We start from the raw sequence: 21,043 nt of genomic DNA, 5'->3' as shown, positions 1-21,043 counted from the left end.
CCTTTATCCAGAAATGACAGGCAGAGAGAGGATGCATGGAGCCAGCTACTTGGGACAGGATCATTAGCCAAGGACAATTACAGGAGTAAGGAACAGGGCTCTTTTTGCTCCCTGTTGGGAGATGGGCTTCTCAAACCACAGTATGGTGGAGGGCATGCCTGGTCTATGGAGACTGCAGGTCACAGCCTGCGATGCTCCCCCTTACAATGAATGGACCAGCCCACCTGCATACCAGCTCTCCTGCATCACAGAGGTTCTCCCTCCATATTTATGAAAGAGGCCTGGTTCTTCTACCCCTTTCACCAGTTATATACCTGTTCACTGACTTCCGTAGTCCTGGTCCTGATTTATACCAGTTAAAGGGGAGAATCAGGGTCAAAAGCTGCTTCAATCAGATCCAGGTTAGTCACATTTATTATGACCTTTTGGCACCCAGCAACATGCCAAGACTGGTCTGAGTGGGGCTAAATTAGGTGCCTCTAGCAAAGCCTATTCAAGCATCAATGAATGTTTCCTTCCAGCTGAGATTTTTCTGCAGGTTTATGATTTCAGCCAAGTTATGAGACTTGTAGTACAATTGCCAGGGAAGACAACAGGGATTCACCCTGAAGGCCTGGCTCTAGTCCCTTCTATTTCCTTCCTTCTGGTGGTTAAGCAAGAACATTGCTCTTCCTCCAAGACCGACTCCAGGTCCCAGGAGCCCCAGGACCAGCTGCTCTGGAGAAATGAGAGTGCGAGTCCAGTGGAGGTGGCAGCAGGTTCATGACTCTGGGGGCCAGGACCCATGGGGAGCATCCAGATGAGCCTGGCCGTGCAGTATATGGCAGTATATGGCACCACAAACATGTCTGCAGTGCCACATACTGCACAGTCTGTTGTTCTCCGCGCTGTAAAGGTGCACTACTCAACCATGCGCTGCTCCAGTTTCTTTTCCATGGGGTTTTTTGACCCCTGGATATCCAGGGGTCAAAAAAAAAACGTGGAAAAAAAATGGAGCAGCACACACTCGGGAAGCATGTGCTGCTGAAAAGCTGAGCTGGGCCGCCCAGAGCCACACTGCAGCTGTTGGCCAGGCTCTGCCCAACAGGATCGCCATAGGTGCAGCCCCAAGAGGCTCTCAAGACCCCAGGTAAGGCTGTTGGGGCCAGCACAGTGCTGGCTAGCCTCCCCTACTGTCCCCAGGGTAACTTGCTGCACACCAAAGAGCACGTGGCATGGACATACCCCAGGGACAAGTAGCTGCAGTGCAAAGTGCGCTGCTACTTGTCCCCAGGGAACCAAATGCCCGCACTTGTCTGGATGTACCCGTGAGTTCTGAATGTCTGGGGTTAAGGTTATGTTGTTGTTCTGCAATACAACACAATGCCATGATGCAATGCCGCTGTGTGGAGAGGTGTCCATGGCCACTGGCTTTAGTAAAACCATGTTCATGAACCTACTAGTTTTTGAGTGTTGTTTCTTCACAGAGAAGACATTAGGGCCACAACCTTTTTCCACCACAGCTCTGATGGTGAACTTCCCCTCTCCTCTGCTTATACCAGTGCTGGGCTCCCACATGCAGCCCTGCTGTTGCACCTCACTCTCTGTCTACAGTCCTGTGTTTCGCACTGTTCCACCCAGAGCTCACCCACAGGCCTGAGGGTCCCTAACAATTCCTCAGCCTGTTGTAACCAACTGTTCAAACTGAAGGCCAAATACAGGGCAGAAACACTAGACAGAAGAAAAATGTGATGGAAGGTGCATTTCTCTTTGCTTATTTCATGGAATGTTCCCAATTATGAATAATTTATCACAGTAAAAAGATAATAGCAGATAAGCTTTAGGTACAGGGATGAATTGGGGTCTACAAGGAGGACCAGCTGAAAGGAATATGGGCTAGGCATTTGCTAACAGTGATCTATGCAAGAACCTTTTTACTTCAGACCTTCAACCCTGCTTGCAGTTATGACAGCAAGAGACAAGGCATCAGGGCGGTCCACTGTTGGCCCTCTCTATTTTCTGCCTATGACTGGCCGGAGCTTAGTGTGCGTGCAAGTTCAGTGGGATACATTTCAAGTCCTGCTCACTGTTTGCAGGCCCATCTTTCACCTCTCTCTTCTGTTTCTCTTCACCCCAGGAAGCTCAAGAGAAAATATGCATCTCGTGATGAGGAGTCATCAGCTCTTCTGGACCCTTTTCAAGCACAGCACCAGTACATTATCAAAGTGCAATGGGAACAGTAGAAAATACTGGGGCTTTTTCCATTTTCTTTTTTTTATTAAAGTCTCCAACAAATTTAACCAAGCAAAGATCGACCACTGGCTGCTAGTGGGCATCAGTGAGCTAGGCTCCCTTTGCTAAAGGGTGATGAGAGCAGTTGAGAGTCGTTTCCCAGGCACAGCTATCAGCTAAGGGAATGGGATGTGGCATGTTGAGGTCACAGACACAAGAGAGGATACTGAAGAGGTTAGATGCCAGCCTGGGAGGTGGAAGATCCAGATTCAGTTCCTTGCTCTACTGTAGAAACCCTGTGTGAGCTCTGACAAGCCACTTGTCTAAGCTGTGCCTCAGCTTCCCAGCTGTGAAAGAATGATGACTGCACTTCCTGATGTAAGGTGCTCCAACACTCAGTGGTGGGGCCAGACAAGCATCACAGACTGACCAACAGGTACTGACAGGAGGGAAAGGGACAGGGTGCCCATTGTTGTTCCCACCCTCACCCACATCTGGAGTTGGCACTAGTAACCTACTGCCATGATCCCAACCTTTGCTGCAAAATGCCAGTGGTAGCAGTGCCCACAGTGTGACAGGTGCTGCCAGGGAAGTCACAGCCCCTGTCCCAGAGAGATCATAATGCCTCTCTGGCCACCTGCAACAGCAGAGCTAGTCCCTGGTGCCACTCCATGTCTTAGCCTGTCCCTGCCCTTCCCTCTTCACTCAATACAGCTCCTCCCTCCTCACTTCCTTCCTGTTCCATGTGGCAATCCAAGAACAAGGTCCGTTTGCTTCCTAACTGCAAATGTCAACACTGGGGATAAGAATAATCCATCTTTCATTTTCTTTTCTTTAAAAAAGCCAGCACTTAACACTGTTGCTTTCCCTGGATTGCACATGCCAGCCACTTTAAAGGGGCACCAGAGTTGGGGTTTGATAAGCACTCATGCTGGTTATTCCCTCTAATGCCACCCGCCAGTGCTTCTGCCTGAGGGGCCCGGAGCAGAACGCTGAGCTTGCATACTGCCAACCCCCCCGGGCTGTGATGTCAGATACTGAGAAGAATCTGAGCTGGGACCCCAAATCCAGAGACTCCCCAAAAGGTTGATGAAGTGGGGATCTGGATTTGGACCTGGATCCAAACGTTGTGACTTGAACCCAGCTCTGTTCTGTAAGCACCGTGTTTATTCATGACCACTGATGTGGGCACATGTGCCTGTCAGTGTGCACATTGACCACCAGGATCTTTTCCATGCACTGGCACAGAGATACATGATATGGGGATAAAGATTAGTGTGAATGCCGCTCTCCTCAATCATAGACCCCAGAGCCTTTTACTGGGTGGGGCAACCTCTATCTGTGAGGGAGACTGAGGCCAGGCAAAGCTGCCTGCTAAGGTCACATAGAAGCCAGTGGCAGAGCTGGGCAAACCACCAGGTCTGTCACTCAGGCCTGTGTCCAACCCCTGAGACCAAGCCGGCTCTCCATGCCCCATCATGGAGTCTGCTTGCAGGGCTGTCTGAGGTAGTAGGCAGGCTTTCACTGTCCACCTTGCCAGCGCTTGGCTGAGCGCAGATTGGGCTATTGGTGAGCTGCAGGCAGGGCTATTTTGAGAGCGGCTCATTGAGAGGGAGCCTCCGCTATAAATAAACGTGTGCGCAGAGATGCAGAGGTGATGCTGAAGCTGGAGAGGCTGATAAAAGGGAAGGTGCTTTGTGCGTGCTGGCAATTAACATTCCTGTGCCATGCCACTCCGTGCCGCCGCGGCTGAGCCTCTCAGAAACTGCCGCCGCCGCCCCAGCACAAGCTGTCAGATTCCGAATCAAACAGGATGCACGAGGCACTATCCTGTAATTTCCTTTTAATAATACATCACAGGAGGATTGGCTCAGCAGCCTTCTTCTATTCTTCCACCTCCTCATTAGCCTTACTCCGCTTGCTCCATTTAGAAATGGAGTGCAAATTAATGGAGTGCTAATCAGCTGGGGAAGAGATATTAATAGCCTGAACCCCCTCCCCACCCCACCACCTCTTCTCTACTTCCCCACACTGAGCCAGGAGAAGGAGGGGGAAAAAGTCACTGCCACCTGATGAGGAATTTCAGGGCTAGTGGTGCTAGGCAGCAGAAGACCCAATTGTGGCCTGCATTGCAGGGCTGTCCTGGCCCCAGTGGGCTGTGCACGCAGCAATTCTAAGTACATAGCTGCAGACGGCCTTGTGCTGACAGTGCTCACTCCAGCCTGCGGGTCTTAAGGAATTTGCTGCACCCATCCATGTGAAAGCAAATGGGACTTCAACACCTCCTGGTCTGCCTGGCAGGGCCCATCTGAACAGTTTGAAGAGAAGACAGGGCCTCTCGGAGACTGCTCCTGAACTAGCACCTGATCCAAAGCTCCCTAAAATAAACAGGAGGCTTTTCCATTGGCTTCAGCCGATTCAGAGATAAGGGCCAGAGCGCAGATTAGCCCCACATTGCTCTGCAGTCCTTATGGCCACCTTTGGCTAGACTAGGGGCTCACATGCCCACCCTGCAGAGATGTGTTCCCTTTGAGTGCCCATCAGTGAGCTCCCAGCAGGTTTTGTGGGTGGGGAGGAGGGGGACTCAGAAGGAAAGATGTGCCCTAGAGCAGCAGTGCCTCTTTATGGCTTCTCTCTTGGGGCAAGGAGCTTGGCAGGTTACAGTACCTGTAAGAGCTCGGAGTCATCTGTGCTGTACTGGCTGGACTCGGTCTCGGAGTGCTCGGCGCACCATTGCAGCTCGCTGAAGCAGCTGGCAGAGTCAAAATCACCAGCGTCCAACTGGGACAAATCAATCTCGGGGAAATCGGAGTACAGGTGTTCCTCGCCAGACACTTCATACTGTAGAGAGAAGAGAGGGGGTGAGCCCGGCTGTCTTCTCCTCTGCCTGCTGCCCCAAGGAAAGCCCAAAGAACATGACTCTCAAAAGGCCCATCTGTTACACACCAGCCAGGTCATGTCCAACTCAGGGCCCGACCTTTGTCCAACCAAGGACTGCCTTGGCAACCTTCCCAGAGCCCAAAGACAACACTTCATCTAAAAGGAAGATTTCTACAGGCTTTTACTTTAATATGGGGGTGCATCCTCAGACAAGCTCCAACCTTCAGTGCTCCATCCTAAACCAAGTGGCTCTTGAGGCACTGAGCTCTATTTGAAAACGGAGAGCAACAGTGGAAGGCATCCAGGCATCTTATGAGTCAGATTTACCCCAAGCAGAGCTTGCTGGCACCCAGTGGTGTGTAGGTCAGTGTGGAACAATGGTGCGCAGCCTTTGGCAAAGGCGCACAGCCTTTGGCAACGGCACACAGCCTTTGGCATAGCAGTAAGGCAGTACCTGTTCATTTTGCACTTTACAGATCAAGTGGCTGCAGCTGCACCTGCACCATTTGAAATCCACCTCAAAAACTTCAGCAAGTTACCCAGCAACTCAACCACTGCCTCCTGCAGCGCTCCTCTGCCGGAAGCTCCACTGCAGGTGCGCCAGCCTGGCAATGAGGTGGAAAATCCTCGTCCTGCTTCACGAGCACGAGCGAGCTCAGAGCACTGCAGCCCAGACACTGACATAGCAGCTGGCTGTGCTCTTAGGGAAACTTAAGCCACTTTAGCCTCCAGTGGCAGAATGCAGACATTCAAGGCTTTTCCTACAGCTCTGAAAGTCAGCAGCTAGGGAGGCAGGCAAGAGACTTTGAAAGTGCACAAAGTAACCATGCACTGGCCAAGACTTGTGTATGGACAGCTTTAGAGCTAGACAGGCTGGCTTTTTCATTTCCCCAAACACCTACTGCCCGCCTCTGCCCTTCCATGTCTTCCAGCTTGAACTCCATCACCCCTCAACTGCTGCAAAGCCAAATGACCCACTCCCAAAAATTACCCAACAGGCAGTTACAATCCTTCTGTAGAAACTTGAGCCCAAGTTCCTCTGAAACTAAGTCACTGAGAAGGCAATAAAAATAATCCAGTTCCTCATCTCTTTCTATCATGTCTGCCCTCCCCCCTCCACACACGCACACTCAAAGGAAAAATAATAGTGGAGAAAGGAATCAATGTCTGGAGCACACAGGGCAATCTCAGCTCTGGGAACGGAGCTAAAAATATCCATTTAATCACGAAAAGCAGCTGAGACCTGCCCCGTTTCTGCCTCCTTCCTGATGGCTGTCTTGCATTAGGTTGCGTGGCCCTCCAAGAGACAGAATAAACGATTGCATTGAACGCTGGCACAAGAGGAAGCTCAAGTGACTGAGGGCCTGGCCCCCATTGACCCTGCACCGTTGCCCTACTAGCTGGAGACCGTGTGCGTGTGCCAGGTGCTGACAGCGAGGGCCAGGAATGACCACAGTGAGGGGAGGGGGGGAGTCACTCCGTGTGAAAAGTGGCCTCAGGCGAGCATTAATTTGAAACCCTGTCATCTAGTCTGCGTGCCTCAGTGGATGTACTCGGGAAGGGTACATAGAGAGGCGTCTCTTCATTAACAACAAGGCCGTGCTATCCCCAATACTCCACAGCCTGCAGGGGTGGTCTTGCTCACACTGAGTTATATGGGAAATTGGCCAGGGGGTGAAGCAGAACAGTGTGAATTTAGTGCACCTCATGGCTGCCTTCTTCAACAGCCCTGCTGGCCTCTGACTAGGCACTGCACCAAAGCTGACATCCCGCCCGCTCTGCCCCCTGCAAACAGGCCTCCCTCCGAACTGCGGGAGGCTGCACCCATCTATCTCCACGTTGTGCTTACACTCGTGCTCTGCCTCTGCCAAACCCAGTGGCACAACTTCCAGTGACTTCAGGTGATCAGGGCCTCAATTCTTTCCTTTTGAGTAGAGGCCACCCATTCATTTCATACCAGTCACTACAGAGGCTTTAGTTTAGTTGGTAATTGCTTCTGTCTCTCCTAATTACCAGGTCTGGGATTCAAATTCAGAGGTGAAAGGCAGGATGCAGCTCTTTCTGTGCGGAAAAACATCCCGGGTGCTGCTTGTGATCGTTATGAGAGAACCTCTCCCTCTTCCTCTCTTTTAATTGAGATAATCTGGGATTATTGGTTGCATCTCCTGAGGCTGGGGAAACAAGACTGCCTGTGCTCTCTGTGCTTCCCAGTCTGGTTTAGGACACTGTGGCCATGTCTACACGAGACACTACTGCACAGGCATTGTAAACAAGTACTAAATAAATAGGCAGTAACCCGAGTTACTGTGCAGTAGCACCGGCAAATGCCTTTTTGTGATGTTACTGCACAATAGCCTAACACTACTGCACAGTAGCATCGCATCATGGTTTTTGCCACCTGGTGCTACTGCACAGTCAGTGTCTCATGTAGATGTGCCCAGTGTTCCCAAACTACATTAAAACCCACATTATTCCCCTCAGAAGAAGGGCAAGAAAAGGGCAAGTGGTCTGGGTGGCACTGAAGGACCGTTCTGACTGGTTCCTCAGCGCCAGGCCCTGGGGCATGGGTGCCTTACAGCATGGACAGACCCTGGCTTAACAAAGCTCAATGGATCTATAAACTGAGCTTCAGGCAGTTGCTCTCTTTTTGCTCAATGCAGGGCAAAATACGGATAAGCAACAGAAAAAAGGACTGATTCCCAGGCTCTGAATGCATTCTCTCCACTGTCTTTCCTGCTGCATGTCTTTCCCGGTGAAGCTAATAATGGGTGTTTCAGTATCGTAGTTCTTTACAAGTCTCGAGTTAAAACCTTATTACCCTAATGGAGCCGGTAAGTCTCACTCAAGTAGTAAAGAAAACAGGTCTGGGCCTCTTGCAACACCTCTGATGTTCTCCTCCAGACTCGGTAGGGAGGAGCCAGCACACACAGCACACCGCATCAGAGATGCTCAACAAGGACACCAGGGTAAACACAGGAAGGGCTACTGAATCTTTAATGTTCATGCAGGCCTGAAGGGCCTTGGTTTTTAAATCTTTGCCTGGAAGATGTTGTGCGCAGCAAGCCGCCCCAAATTTATTTACAAGGCTCTAAGACAGTGATTCTCAACCAGGATGATGTGAGACCCTTTCAAGGGTGATGTGGCATGCGACGCAATGTTAGCACTGTTAGGTGTACAAACATGATTCACAATGTAAACCCAGAGGATTTAAAACCATTCTACCCCATTATGGGCTGAGTTCTTGGCAACAGGGGAATTGCTCTGTTATTTTTCTATAGTCAAAAAACGAATAAGAGTAAAAGCTGGCATTTTCTGAGGAGCCCTTAGATCTAATGAGAGGTGTCTTGAGTCTGAAAAGGTTGGGAACTGCTGCTGTAAGGGCTAAGTCAAACCTGCTAGGATCTGGTACAATGTGCCCACAGAGTCTGGAGGTTACTGACTCAAAGCTCCGTGGTAAATGATCTGTGCCTTGCAGCTTTCAGTTCAGGAGGCAGCCGCCCCTGCGGAGCAGAACAGTGCGCTTCAGAGCACCACTTTGCTGCCAACAGGATTTAGTTCTCTGCACTCCTATACTTCCATGGATATGATGCCCTGCCTTTACCCTAGTTTTCCCTCCCCCTGTCCCTTTCTGCACCTTCCGCTTTGGGATGGATACTGCTTAGCTCTGGGGTTGTGTTGCCCTTTCAGACTTTGCATTCTTCCATCACCTGTTGCAGCATGATCTTCATTTTCCTCCAACAACCCTTGTGCCTACCCTAGAAATGTCTAGCAATTGCTCTCACTGCCCCAAACCCTCAAATCTTCCCATGGGAACAGAAGCATTTTATTTTTAGAAACCCTTTACACACACACACACACATGCACATACACACATGAGACACTCACACACACACACGCAACATTAAAAAAAAAAGCAAAACAAGTCAAATTCTCCTGCTGTCTTTGATATGCCATGAGGGAAAAGATCTTGGTGCTAAGATCACAAGCAGCAGCTGACACCAAACTTGGGACGTCTTTTGATCTTTTCTACAGACATGACATCTTCCCCCTTGCCAGCAGAGCTGTATAAAAATAAACTCCTGCTATCTAATGCCTCCTTGGGCTGCTGAGCTGTCCACCTGGTACTCAAGCGAGAGGGAATGTGGTCAGTGACCTGCCACAGCCAGGCAATCTGAAACCTATGCCAAAGGACTTGACTGGAGAGCCTTAGTTCAGTTGCCAGGGAATATGAGACCCAAGCAACCACTGGGGCTAGCACTGTGGCTGGTGATCTCAACAAAGAAGCCAGGGGGTCAGTCTCACACTGTCAGGGAGCTTTCCTCTCTAGATCAGGGTTGAGCATGCATGGTAGCATAAAGGGGGCTGAAGAGAAGCTAGTATTGCCCAAGTAGGACCAGCTCTACTAGTGGAAAACTTCAGTCTCCAGGGGATATATCAAGTCTAGTCCTTTTGTCTAGCATGCAGTGTACTTGAGCAATAAGAAAAGGATAACATCTTAACAGCTTTCCATAGAGTTTGGGAACCAAAGTATTTGCAGGAGGACAAGTGATGGGATTTCCAGTTCTTCCTTTTGTCCCTGTCATGGGCAAGAGTCTGATAAAAGCAGGACACTGGTCAGATGCCCAGTTCTTGGCTGGTCTAGCCTTCCCATTCCCAAACTGTGCATTTCCCTGACTTGGGGCAGGCATGAACTTTGTTCTAATTTTACTTGGGAGTTTGTAAGGTTTTCTACCTGCAGCATCTGGGTGTGAGACCAACAAATGTCCCCAGAGGCTCCTGCAGATTCTGGGTCACATGTACCAGAACCTCACGAACTTGCCAGGAGCTTTGAGATATAGCCATTTCCTTTTTCAGACATGCAGGGGAAACCCAGATGCTCCCACCCCACTGTAGAGGCACTAGCTGGTGGGTGGGGATGTCCACCAGGCTGTTATAGGGACAGCAACCAAGGGACCACAAAGAGCCTTCCAAAAAGATCGGATCTGTAATTTCAGTGGATCATATGCCACTAACTCTAAGATGGCATCCATGGCTTTCTTTAACTCATGAATCTTCTTGCATCCTCAGTCCTGGGAAAAGAGACATCACAGTTATTAACTAAAGAGGGTGAAGAAAATGTTGAGAGGTACACACTTGATGCAGAGTGCTTCCCTTCAGTAGAGACATCAGCTACTGGGACACTGAAATTGTTATTAATTTACTGTTAAACACTGACAGCACTTCCCTGCTGTGAGGAGCTTCAACTTAAACAGGGGACAACACAGAACACAGTGGCAAACTCAGAGAAACTCGCTCTCAGAGCTCTGGGATTGCTCTTCCAGGTCTAAGCAGGGGGTGATGGGATTATAACAGATTAATGCTACATGTTCTGGGGAAAGACTTGAAAATCTAAGCTCTGCTTTGATGCATCCCTTATGCACGTGGCATGGAGTGCGGGATCTGTCCCTGCAGGGGATCCAGCCTACACAACTTCACAACGGAAACAGGACAAGGCTCACAGGTTAGTCTAGTCTTGCCACATAACAGCCAGTACTAAAGCCAGAGGGAGAGTTTTAGTGGCTTCTCAGGGGAAGGATTTCCTCCCCCGTTTTGGGATTGTTGTTTAAAACCTGTAGTCCCAAACTGCCCTAAGCTGACACAGCTCCACTGATTTCAGAAGGGCTCCAGCAATGGCCCTCAGCAAATCTGGCCCTCACACTTTTAATTATTTTGATAGTATCTCTTTCTAGCAGGTCATTTCTCCCACACCCCACATACTATGGTAGAGACAGGTGCTAAGCTGACTAAAAAAAACCCTGCTAATGCCAGTTGTCCTTTCAATCTTCTAGGTGCAGTTAAGTAAGAGAAACCAACTACAAAGCTTGTTCCCTGCCTGAAAGCATTCACCTGCCATTTTGCGTGTTCCTAAAGAGAAAACCAGTCCTTGGTATAACTGATGTTGGAGGGTCCAATGGAAAAAGCCAACTTGGGTAATGCATCCCTGGTGGCTCTAACACATGGATTTGTTTGATGGGCTGGACCGGGTGAGCTGCACTGCAGCACCTGATCAGAGCAATGCCTCAGGAAGTCCATTTGACCCATCGTCTGCCTACATACCATGGGAAGAGTAGATCTTACTTCCCATTGCCCCAACCTTGAAAACCAGTCTTGAGCAGCAAACCAGTCTTGGGGCAAAAAGCTGATTTCTCTGAACATTGCCCTTCTGGATCTGTTTAGCCGAAGAGCAGAGCAGGCATGTGGGCAACCTTCTCTCCAGAGATAAATGAAGGTCTTCCCCAAGACCAGAGGAATTTGAAGATTAGAGTAACAAGGCAAGAAGTGTTTTGACTTTTTTTTCAAAACTCAATGTAAACTTGGGCTCTGCCAGTTAAAAGGCTCCACAAAGGCCTCATTCTTATTCAGAGTGCACCCAGCTTTGGGCCTGTATCCAGGGCTTTCTACATGCTGGATCCTTCAAGCCAGGCCATGTTCAGCAAGGACAGCTCTGCTGCTCAGGAATGCCAGAATCATCTTCAGTAAGATGCAGGAGCTGATCCCGTCAGCCTGTTCCAGCAAACACCTGATGCTGCCTGAACGGAGGACACAGAACTGGAGTGTCTGTTGTCTCCTTGATCAGAAAGCTGACTGTGGTGGAGAAAGCGGGGACTTCTGCCAGCCCAGAGCAATTCTGCTATCTTCCAGGCAAGCACAGGGGCTCTTTTTTTTTTCTCCTTAACCTAATACAGGTTCCAGATGCCAAGTTTTAACCCTGTGCCTCTCTGAAACAGCTTGTGTACTGCCTTGGAAAAGAAAGAAATAACCCTCCTAGAGCTATGTGGTCTCCAAAGAATTGTAACTGCTACCACGTAAGCAATCAAATTAGCACAGGCCAGCATTTTTGCAGCAGCAAGCCAGCTGCAGTGTTTGGTGCTGGGACGCACTGGACAGTCAGTGCTCTATTTCTTCCAGCATTAATGCTTACCTGAGCTTTTAGCCTCTTAAAATGCTTACTACCAGGAAAACAAAACCCTTCCCTCATAGGCTGAGGGAGGAAAGGCACGTACCGGGAGGATGATATCGGGAGGATGGGGATCTATAACCAGTGCTGCACGGAAGGCTCCCAAAGAGGGACAAACGCACAATTCTGGGCTTTCCTGCTCCAAAGGAGCTACCTTTCTGTACCACCTTCCCCCCAACCAGCTGCACACGCTGCTTATGTCCCACTGCATGCCAGTCAGCAGTGCTGACACTAATGCTGGTGCTGTTACACTTGCATGGGTGCAGATTTTTCTAACCTAGGAAATGCCAACTTCCAGCACCTTCCAGCACTGTGTACTGCAGCTCAACACACCCTAGGTAATCTCATGCAAATTGCGTCCAGGGTTAGCGAAGCTGCAAAAGTTTAAGCTTCTGAAGTCTGCTGATGCTAAAATGCTGCTGGACTGACTGCAGCAGCTTCTCAATAACTTAATCCCATTTAAGCCTCCAAGGCCAGATTTACATCTTCATTTGCATAAATGTCCCCGGGCTGCTTTGCAATGGGCTTGTCACTCAAATGCTGCTTTGCTGCTCTCTTCACTCATCAAGAAAAAGGATGGAAAGGGAGAGGCTGAGGGCACTAATAACCCCAGCCAGAAACAGGCAGCCTCTCTACTCACAAAGAAGCCACAGAGGTGAGTGACTCATCTGCCTCCGTTCCTATCCTCCCCCTCATGACTAAGTGCCTACTCAAAGTATTAAGAGATAAATATACATTCTCTCTTGCTCACACACACTCACAGGAGAGCGCCTCAAATTAGCCAGTAACATTTAGGCTGGGTCACAAACCAACCTTAAAGTGAGAAAATCCAGAGACCGGCCAAGATTGGCTTCGCTCGGTAACACGCTCAGAACAACAGGTGTGACAGCAGCCCTCAGCCCCAGGGCTCAGTGTAAATGCATGCATTTTAAATGTAGGTGAGTTGTCCCCTGCCTCGCAAGGGCACAGGGGAAAGAAAATCCTTGGTGTGGAGGTTGGCAAGAGCTGTCTGGGCTGATAAGGGAAATCCGTAATTACAGACTGAAATGTGGATTATGGACATTCAGAGAGACTACTTCGCTTGGATGAACTCTTGACCCGCCAGCCAGCACAGGGCTCTTCAGTGGCACAAGATGCGTGTCCAGGGGTCCTTCCACAATGTCTCTGGCCTGCGTTCCTGACCCTGGCAAAATGCTGAATGCTGGCAGCTTCCTGAATGACATGCGGCACAGAGGCTGCCGTCCTGACCGGCCTTGCTTTCTACAACCAGACTTTTGGTGCAGCCCACGGATGTGAGTGGAGTAAGCGCATGGCTACTGCCTGCCCGAGCATGCCAGAGCCTGACTTGCATGTGCTGCTGTGGCAGCTCATGCGTAAGCCTAAAAACAGGGCCCTTCTTGGCCTGGGGGTGAATGAGCCTTACTCCCACACATTCATACCAGGGCTCAGCTTGGTAGTGTAGGTCTCATGTTGGTTGTGCCTTGACAACCCAGCTTCTTGGACCAGCCAGTGCTTAGAGCCCCAGAAGGCTGGCCAGCATGCGGCCCAGGCAGATGGGCACATCCTATGTCATATCTGACAGCAGACCTCACAGCTTAAGGCCAAGCTGGCTCCAGGGGTAGGCAACCCCTGGCACAGGTGTCAGAGTGTGGCACTCAAAGACTTTTGCTTGGCACACATGCCTCTGGTTGGATGGCGGGGAAGGGGCCGGGGCTACATGGCCACAACAAGGATCAGGCCCTTCATGGCTTTCCCGCCATCCACCCTGGCACACCAACATCTTACAAGCTGAAGTTGTGGGTATCTTTGGCACTCTGCCCCAAAACATTGCCGACCCCCAATCCACACCATCTCACCCACTACAGCAGTGGTCTCCAAACTTTTTTGATTGCACACCCCAATCAGTAAAAAATTTTTGAGCACGCACCCCCAATATATGTATATTTATATAAATATACATATAAATAGAAGTTCTAATATTTTCTTCCCGCACCCCAATGGATCATCTTGCGCACCCCCTGGGGTGTGTGCACCCCACTTTGGGGACCACTGGTCTACAGTACAGGGCCCACTGGAGGGAAGAGGGCACCCTAAAGGGAGCTGGAAGAGCCAAGCTATGGGATAGCAGAACCACAAGGTGCTAGAAGCGTCTGTGGCTTTGGCGCACCTAGAATACTTTACACCATGCTGAGAATCGAATAGCCCTGAGTCGATGTTTCCAGCTGCAATATAAGCCCCTGAAGAGAGGGGCTTGCACAGCAAGTGCTGGCAATGGCCTAGGGGAGACTAGCAGTGCTAATATGAGCTCGACCTCAAGATTTTCTACCCTGAGGGCAAACACCCAAGCAGAGAATGAGGCAAGGCATACATCAAAGGGGGGCTCCAAGCCCTTCCTAAACCAGGCAAGACCTCTGGAAAGAAGTGACTTCATTCCTCCCTCACTTTTCAGAACTGTGGACCTCAGGATCATCTAGGCCAGCTCCCTGCCCATGACCACAGTAATACTCTTGCCAGCACCCAGTGTTGCAGTGACACCATCACTCACTGCAGGGAAAAGCCGCTTTCAGCAGAATAATTCTGGGCACCCGAACGCTGCTGGAGCCTGCTGGGTACCTGGCCGGTGCGCACTCACGGGCCCATCATCCCCCTCCCAGCGTGGTGCTCAGTTCCAGGCCTCTAGAGCTCCAGGCACTGCTGGGCCACCATCCTCCACGGACATGGCTGGCTCCTCCTGTACCCTTCCTCCCAGATAAACTACAGCAAGGGCTAGGGGAGGGCAGTTTTGTTCTGGAACCAAAGAGGAGCAACTGGCACAGGGCAGCACGGGCTGATGGAGGAGAAAGTTATAAATAAAAGTAAACAGAGATAGAAGGCACCTGACCAGTACTGTGAAGGTCACCGTGCATGTGCCAGCAGATAAGCAAACCCCCCACAATGGCATTTGACAAAATGTCACTCTGAATGGGGAGATGCGGTGTCGGATGATGTCTTTTGTCAGGCTGCCCCTCTTGACGACACGATATTTATAGCTGGAGTCTCAAAGGCAGAAGGCTGGCGCTCCTCCTCAGGTAGCTGCAATGGGAGAGGAGGCCCTGCCTGCAAACATAAATATTTGACATGGTGGAAGGAGGCGACAGCGTTCCTGCCCCACTGGGCTCCGGAAAGGAGGCAGAGGTTCCCTTGGTGCTATGTGAGCCCCCCACTGAGGGCTCCCCGCCACGTTCTTATCCTTACACAATGCAGACATCCCAAGTGGAGCCGGCAAGAAGAGCCCGGGGGGTGTTTTGATCTGTAAATGTGAGAGGGAGCTCTCTCATTAGGGACTGCACTGAGCTCCCACCCTCCACACTCTGGCGTAAAGCAAGAAGTTAAAAACAATCCAACTGGTGGTGCAGGAAATGAAGTCGGAGGCCGTCTCCCCTGCGGGAACTCCCTGCTGTCAGGGTGAGGGGGAAGGAGCAGGGAGAATTCCCAGCTTCCTGGTTTTGCACACACAGACAGGCACGATCTGAACTCCCTGACAGCCTGGCAGTTTGGGCCTTGAGTCTTTCATTTTGGTTTTAACTGCTGGATGGTGACACCCAGCTTGGTATCTGTTCAGTGGGAATCTGCAGATGACACCAGGCTGCATGGAGTCATAGACGCTTTGGGGGATCGAATCAGGATTCACGGTGACCTTGATAAACTGAAGAATAGTCCAAAATTAACTGAATGAAATTCAACAAGGACAAGTTTGAAGTCCTACACTTTGGATGGAACACGCACAAATACCAACCGGGGAATAAAGGACTAGGCTGCAAGCAATATTGCCCAAGAGGATTTGGGTGTTATGGTGGGCTTTAAGCTAAATACGAGTCAACAGTATATTCTTGTTACAAAAAAACCTCCCTAGAAACCAACAACATACTGGGTTGCCTTCAAGGGAGCATCACATGCAAGTCATGGCATGTGATCTTCTGCTCTGTTCAGCACTGGCAAGGCCTCAGCTAGAGTACTGTGCCCAGTTTGTGCCATATCACGTTAAGAAAAGTAAGAACAAATTGGAAAGAGTCCACTGAAGAACAACAACAATGATTAGAGGTCTAGGAAATATGACTTATGAGAAAAGGTTGAAAAAATTAGGATTATTTAGAAAAAGAGAAGACAGTGGGGGGATTTGATAAGAGACTTCAAATAAGCGAAGGGTGGATGGTGATTGACTATTCTCTGTTACTACAAAAGACAGGACAAGGAGTATAACAATCTTAAATTGCTACAAAGGATAACTTAGATTGGATATTAGGAGGAACTTTCTAACTATGACGCCAGTTAAGCATTGAAATAGATGGCTAAGAAAGGCTGAGGAATCTCCACCCTTGATGCTTTCAGGAGCAGTTCTGACAAAGAGCAGTAGAGTCCTCAGGTCCGTCTAGCCCTTTTTTCCTATTCCATGATTTAACTGTTTTAAATCCTCAGTACTGGTAGCAGGAAAATGCCAGCACCAAATGCCAGGGCCTGCACAGAATATATAATAATGTGCTACCCTTCTCAGCACTTGCCTTCTGAGGATCTCAGACATTAGTAGTAGTAGTAGTAGTAGTAGCAACAGCAGCAGCAGCAGTAGTAGTAGTAATAATATTAAACTTTCCAATAGTTTTTATTGCTGTAGCACCTTAGACTCCAGTCATGGAGCAAGACCTCATTGGTCTAGGCACAGCACATACAACGCAGAATATCACTCCATACCCCCAAGTGTTTGTAGCTTTAAAAAAAGAAACAACAGACAGGCAGACAGGACACAGTGATGCAACACTGGTTGGCATGACCAGGAGTGGTCTTGGCATACCAACCGCCTCACTAGGCTGTGCAGATGCACTAACAGCTTAGATATATCTTACAAATGGGGAAGCCAAGACGTGGAGGCAACTGATGTGAGTTGTGCATTGTGTGACTCTGGACAAGTGGCATAGTTTGGAAAAGACCCCAGATCTGCTGTCTTTCAGTTCCAAGTGCTGGCCAATTGCATAGCCATTGCTAGTCCACACAGACACTTAGTGCCCCTGTACAGTGGCTTCTGCCTTACATAAATAGGATATAATGGAAACCTGCTGCAAGACACAAGGAATAGGAAATACTAAACAGGAACTGCAATGCAAAGTATAAAAATATATACTGTTGATATGGAATAAAACGAAAAGAAATTACACTAAATCATCCCTGAGTCATTCTATGTATCCAGGGAAAAAGAAGCCCAAGGCACTGACAATGACATACTGAATAAACAAAGGCATGTGAAGCTTGGGAAGAGCTGGGAGAGTGTATTTGCACAGGTTAAAGAGCTGAATTTTAGTACTCTCCTCAGTATGCCTTTGTTCAGGCTTTTCCAAATCCCAACACCCATTCTACTTCTGCATGAGGACAATGGAACCCAGCAAAACAAGATGCGCAGCAGGTCATAGTCTCAAGTCCTCCAGCTCTTCTGACCTCTCCCTCCATAAAGACTACATTAGATACTTAAACCACTAGATACATCAAAGTGTAGAAGGAGCGATATAGAAGGAGCTGAAATGCAGCCATGTTTGGGGTGGGACATGCCGGCTGTTTAACCGCATGTAGCAGGGCTGCACAGAAGGCAAAAGTAAAGAATTATTTCCCCCCCTTGAAATTGCAGGGCCATTTGGTTAGGGCATAAAGGTAAACAAGCCATGCCCAAAGTAGGAGACTCTCACCACCAGCTCATGGAAAGTACACTTGTTGCCTATCGCTTTTGCTGCCAAGCTTGCCTGCTGGCTCTGCCATGTGATACCCATTGCTATCTAACAGGCAGTCCAGGCAGTGTGAGCTCATTCACACACACAATACACTGACAAAGATGGTGTGGGTGCATGGAAAAAAACAGGGGAGCCAAGCACTTCGCCAGGCTTCCGACATGGACCACTTGGCCCAAGACAGCTCTAGAAAATGACTGTTTATTGCATATCCACAGGAAAAAAATACCACTAACAGCCCAGTCCACTAACAACAATAGCAGACCCAGCCCAGCAAACATCAGCAGCTCTACCAGCAAGAGCAGGCTGACATCAGTGTGATGGAGAGCAATATCCCTTTTCTGGGAATCCATGCCAACACTCCTGCAGGCTTGAGTCCATCCAGCAGGGGGCAGTGCCGCACATAGTCCCAGGCACCCCTATCTTGCTGCCTTACAGCGAAAGGCCCGTGCCATCCTTTCCCTCCGGCAGGATGCAATTTGTCATGGCAATCCCAGCATGGCCAGCGCAGCTCTGCTGCTCAGGACTTCATTTCACTGACAAACAGGCAAAGCAGACGGGCAGTCTGAGATCAAATTGCTGAGATTCCCAGATGTGCCCCCAAGCCCTGGTGGTGTTTTGTAATAAATTCCTTGCTATCGGCCACACGAAAGAAAACAGGACAAATAAGTAACAACAGCAATAAGTGTGTGCCTGGCCAGGCACAAAAGTGTCAATGGGGATTTGTGGTTTCAAACAGGAGCAGAAAAACCCCGCAGTGGCAGCAGTGAGTTAGGTGTGAGCAGGGCAGGAAGGACACCATGGGAGGCTGCAAGCAGTGGTTGAGGGACTGTGCATCAAGGTTGCGCTGTCACCTAAGGAACCTACTTACTCCCCGAGCTCCACAACAGGGTTTCTCAGTGCCCCAGAAAGAGCCCAAGATCCAACTCATGTTCTAGTGCAGGATTCTTCTTTGGATGGGTCTTTCTCTGGTAAGGAGGGAAGGATAGATGGAGAGCGACACAAAAAGGCCAGGCTTTATTTCAGGCAGAAGGCAACTGGCAGGTGTTTGCAGGGATGGGGGGCCCTGACTCAGCTGGCACCCTCCTCCCGGATGCTAGCTGGTGTACGCTCTAATAAAAGCTTCACAGATGCTGTGGAAGGCCCTTGAGATTTGGCCTGGGTTTCTGTTATGGACTGGACTTTCAAATAAAAAAAGTTTATACCTCGAAGCCCAACCCCAGGTAGTGTCAACACTAAATGGTGCAAGGGGCCTGCAGAGCCCAGCAGTTCTCCACCTTCATGGCTTGCCCAGGTTTCCCAGAAGCAGAGCTTCCTGGCTGCAAACTGAGCTGGTGGGGAAGTGGATCACACTGGGACCTCTTGAGAGCTCAGAAGGCCCAAATCCTGTAGGGATCTGATGCAGAGCCAGGCGAAAACCAAATAGTCGAAAATCTGTGCTCAACCTTGGCCATCATTCCTCATGTCCTAGGCCAGGGAAGGTTTCCCACTGTGGAAAGCAGGATGCACAGTCTTGTATTTTCCTTGTTCTAACTCCAGTACCCTTTGGGCACTGGTCTGAGCAGGACCTGTCCATCTCAGCCCCTTACAACAGCAGAGTGCCACACTCACAGCCTGTGTTCAGTAAAGAAAGTCTCCATCCCCACCCCAAGGCTGACTTCCCTGGCTGGCTCCAGCACCTCCCTACTAACCACCATGGCCAAAGAAGGCTGGACTTTTCCCAAGCAACAGCCCAGCTCTCTCAAGCACCTGGCTTGACAGATGTTTGCCCAATCTCAGATCCAATTAGTATATCTGGAAAACTGCAAGGAATGCTCTGGCTGATGTGGCAGTATGTAGAAGAGGAATAACATCAACCCAACTCAGCATCTGAGTCCCCAGCCAGCCTTACGGCAGAGCTGGTTAGGGAAAGCTCAACCCTGGCTCCATAGCTCTGCTAAGCAAGGAGCATAGAGCTGAACCTAAGTTGCTCACAGAAAGAGGGGCGTATATCTGACTCACTCAGAAGCTGACTATTAGCCATCTCCATCTGCAATAGAAATTCCCCATGCTGGCAACTCCCCAGTTTTGAAAGGAAAAAGTGATTGAACAAGTATTTTAAGACCTTCCTCATCTGATTCTCTTGGAGCAAAACAGCCACATGACGGCTGTGGGCAGAGAAGTTCTGCTGCTGGGCTCCTTGGATGGAGGTGCTGGGGGAAAATCGTGGGGCCTCCCCACAGACAGCTGCAGGCACTGCATCCTTTCTTCCAGAAGCAATGGATCCCTTATCCCCAAAGCCTTATCTGCAGTCCAGCACAGGGACTTGTTCCATGAGGCTCAAACCTGGACAAATGGACATTCCAGCAACTGAGACCTTACCACCAGGGGTTGATGAACCATGGCACATGTGGCAATGGCTCAACCACCAGAGCTGGACACTCTGAAGAACTAATGAAGAAGTGGGGCTATACCATTGGTTCCACCTACAGGAGCTATACCGTACAACACCTACGACTGTGGCGCAGAGCCTTAGACTATGCAACACCTACTGCAATGGCTACTGCTTGGAGGCACATGTGCAATGAAAGATCTCACAAAGTACAATAAACAAGCACAAAGCATGTGTAACAAAATGGTCAAATATGGTGTAGAGACACAAGAAGAAGCAGGAGGCTCAGACATTTCATGTCCTGCCTTGCCTTCACAGTGCTAATGCCTTAGGCCACTGTCTGTAGGTGCCTAAAGGCCCAGAGGTCATGGGTGCAGTGTCAAGCCTCTCTCCCCACGGCTAACAGCAGTTCAGGTCCATGGTTGTTGTGTGGCTTGCTATGCAGCAGGTCTAGTGATCGGTGTGTGATGCACTCCCAAGATGCAGCAGGCAATCAACCCCATGGCTCTCAACATCACTAATACGGGTGAGGCTGAACCAGTATTAGAACTGGGAGGAAATTACTATTATTTAGATTTGAAATGGGGTATAATTAGCCTCTTCAGTCCATCCCAGAATTGCCCAATCTGTAAGAGGCCACCCCAGTGAGGCGTTAGACCCAAGTTACGCTGGGGAGACTGCGAGTGTTGGGAGAGTTTCAGTTCCTCCTCTGGGCTGACTTGTAGAACTCCTCTGACTTGGGAGAACTGCCTGAAGCTCTGTGTGAGAGCTCCGGAAATGCTACCAGAAGGCAGCAGGGGGTCAGACTCCCAAGCATCTATTTCTGCTTGTGTGTGC

General features: G+C 49.7%; 1 protein-coding gene across 1 annotated transcript in view; it reads right to left on the bottom strand.

Annotated features, from left to right (window-relative positions):
* Window positions 1-6,035, bottom strand: part of PPARGC1B (PPARG coactivator 1 beta) — a 32,928-nt gene extending 26,893 nt beyond the window's left edge. The window contains exons 1-2 of the mRNA XM_019505989.1: window positions 5,994-6,035; window positions 4,879-5,130 (exon numbers count right to left, since the gene is read on the bottom strand). Coding sequence (XP_019361534.1) covers window positions 4,879-5,130; window positions 5,994-6,035 — 294 coding nt within the window. The remainder of the gene's footprint in view (window positions 1-4,878; window positions 5,131-5,993) is intronic.
* Window positions 6,036-21,043: the final 15,008 nt, after the last annotated feature.

This window comes from Gavialis gangeticus, unplaced genomic scaffold (assembly GCF_001723915.1).
Source record: "Gavialis gangeticus isolate Ggan-Ray unplaced genomic scaffold, GavGan_comp1, whole genome shotgun sequence".
NCBI lineage: Eukaryota > Metazoa > Chordata > Crocodylia > Gavialidae > Gavialis > Gavialis gangeticus.
The sequence above is the reverse complement of the archived record's forward strand: the minus strand, read 5'-3'. Positions and strand labels throughout refer to the sequence as shown.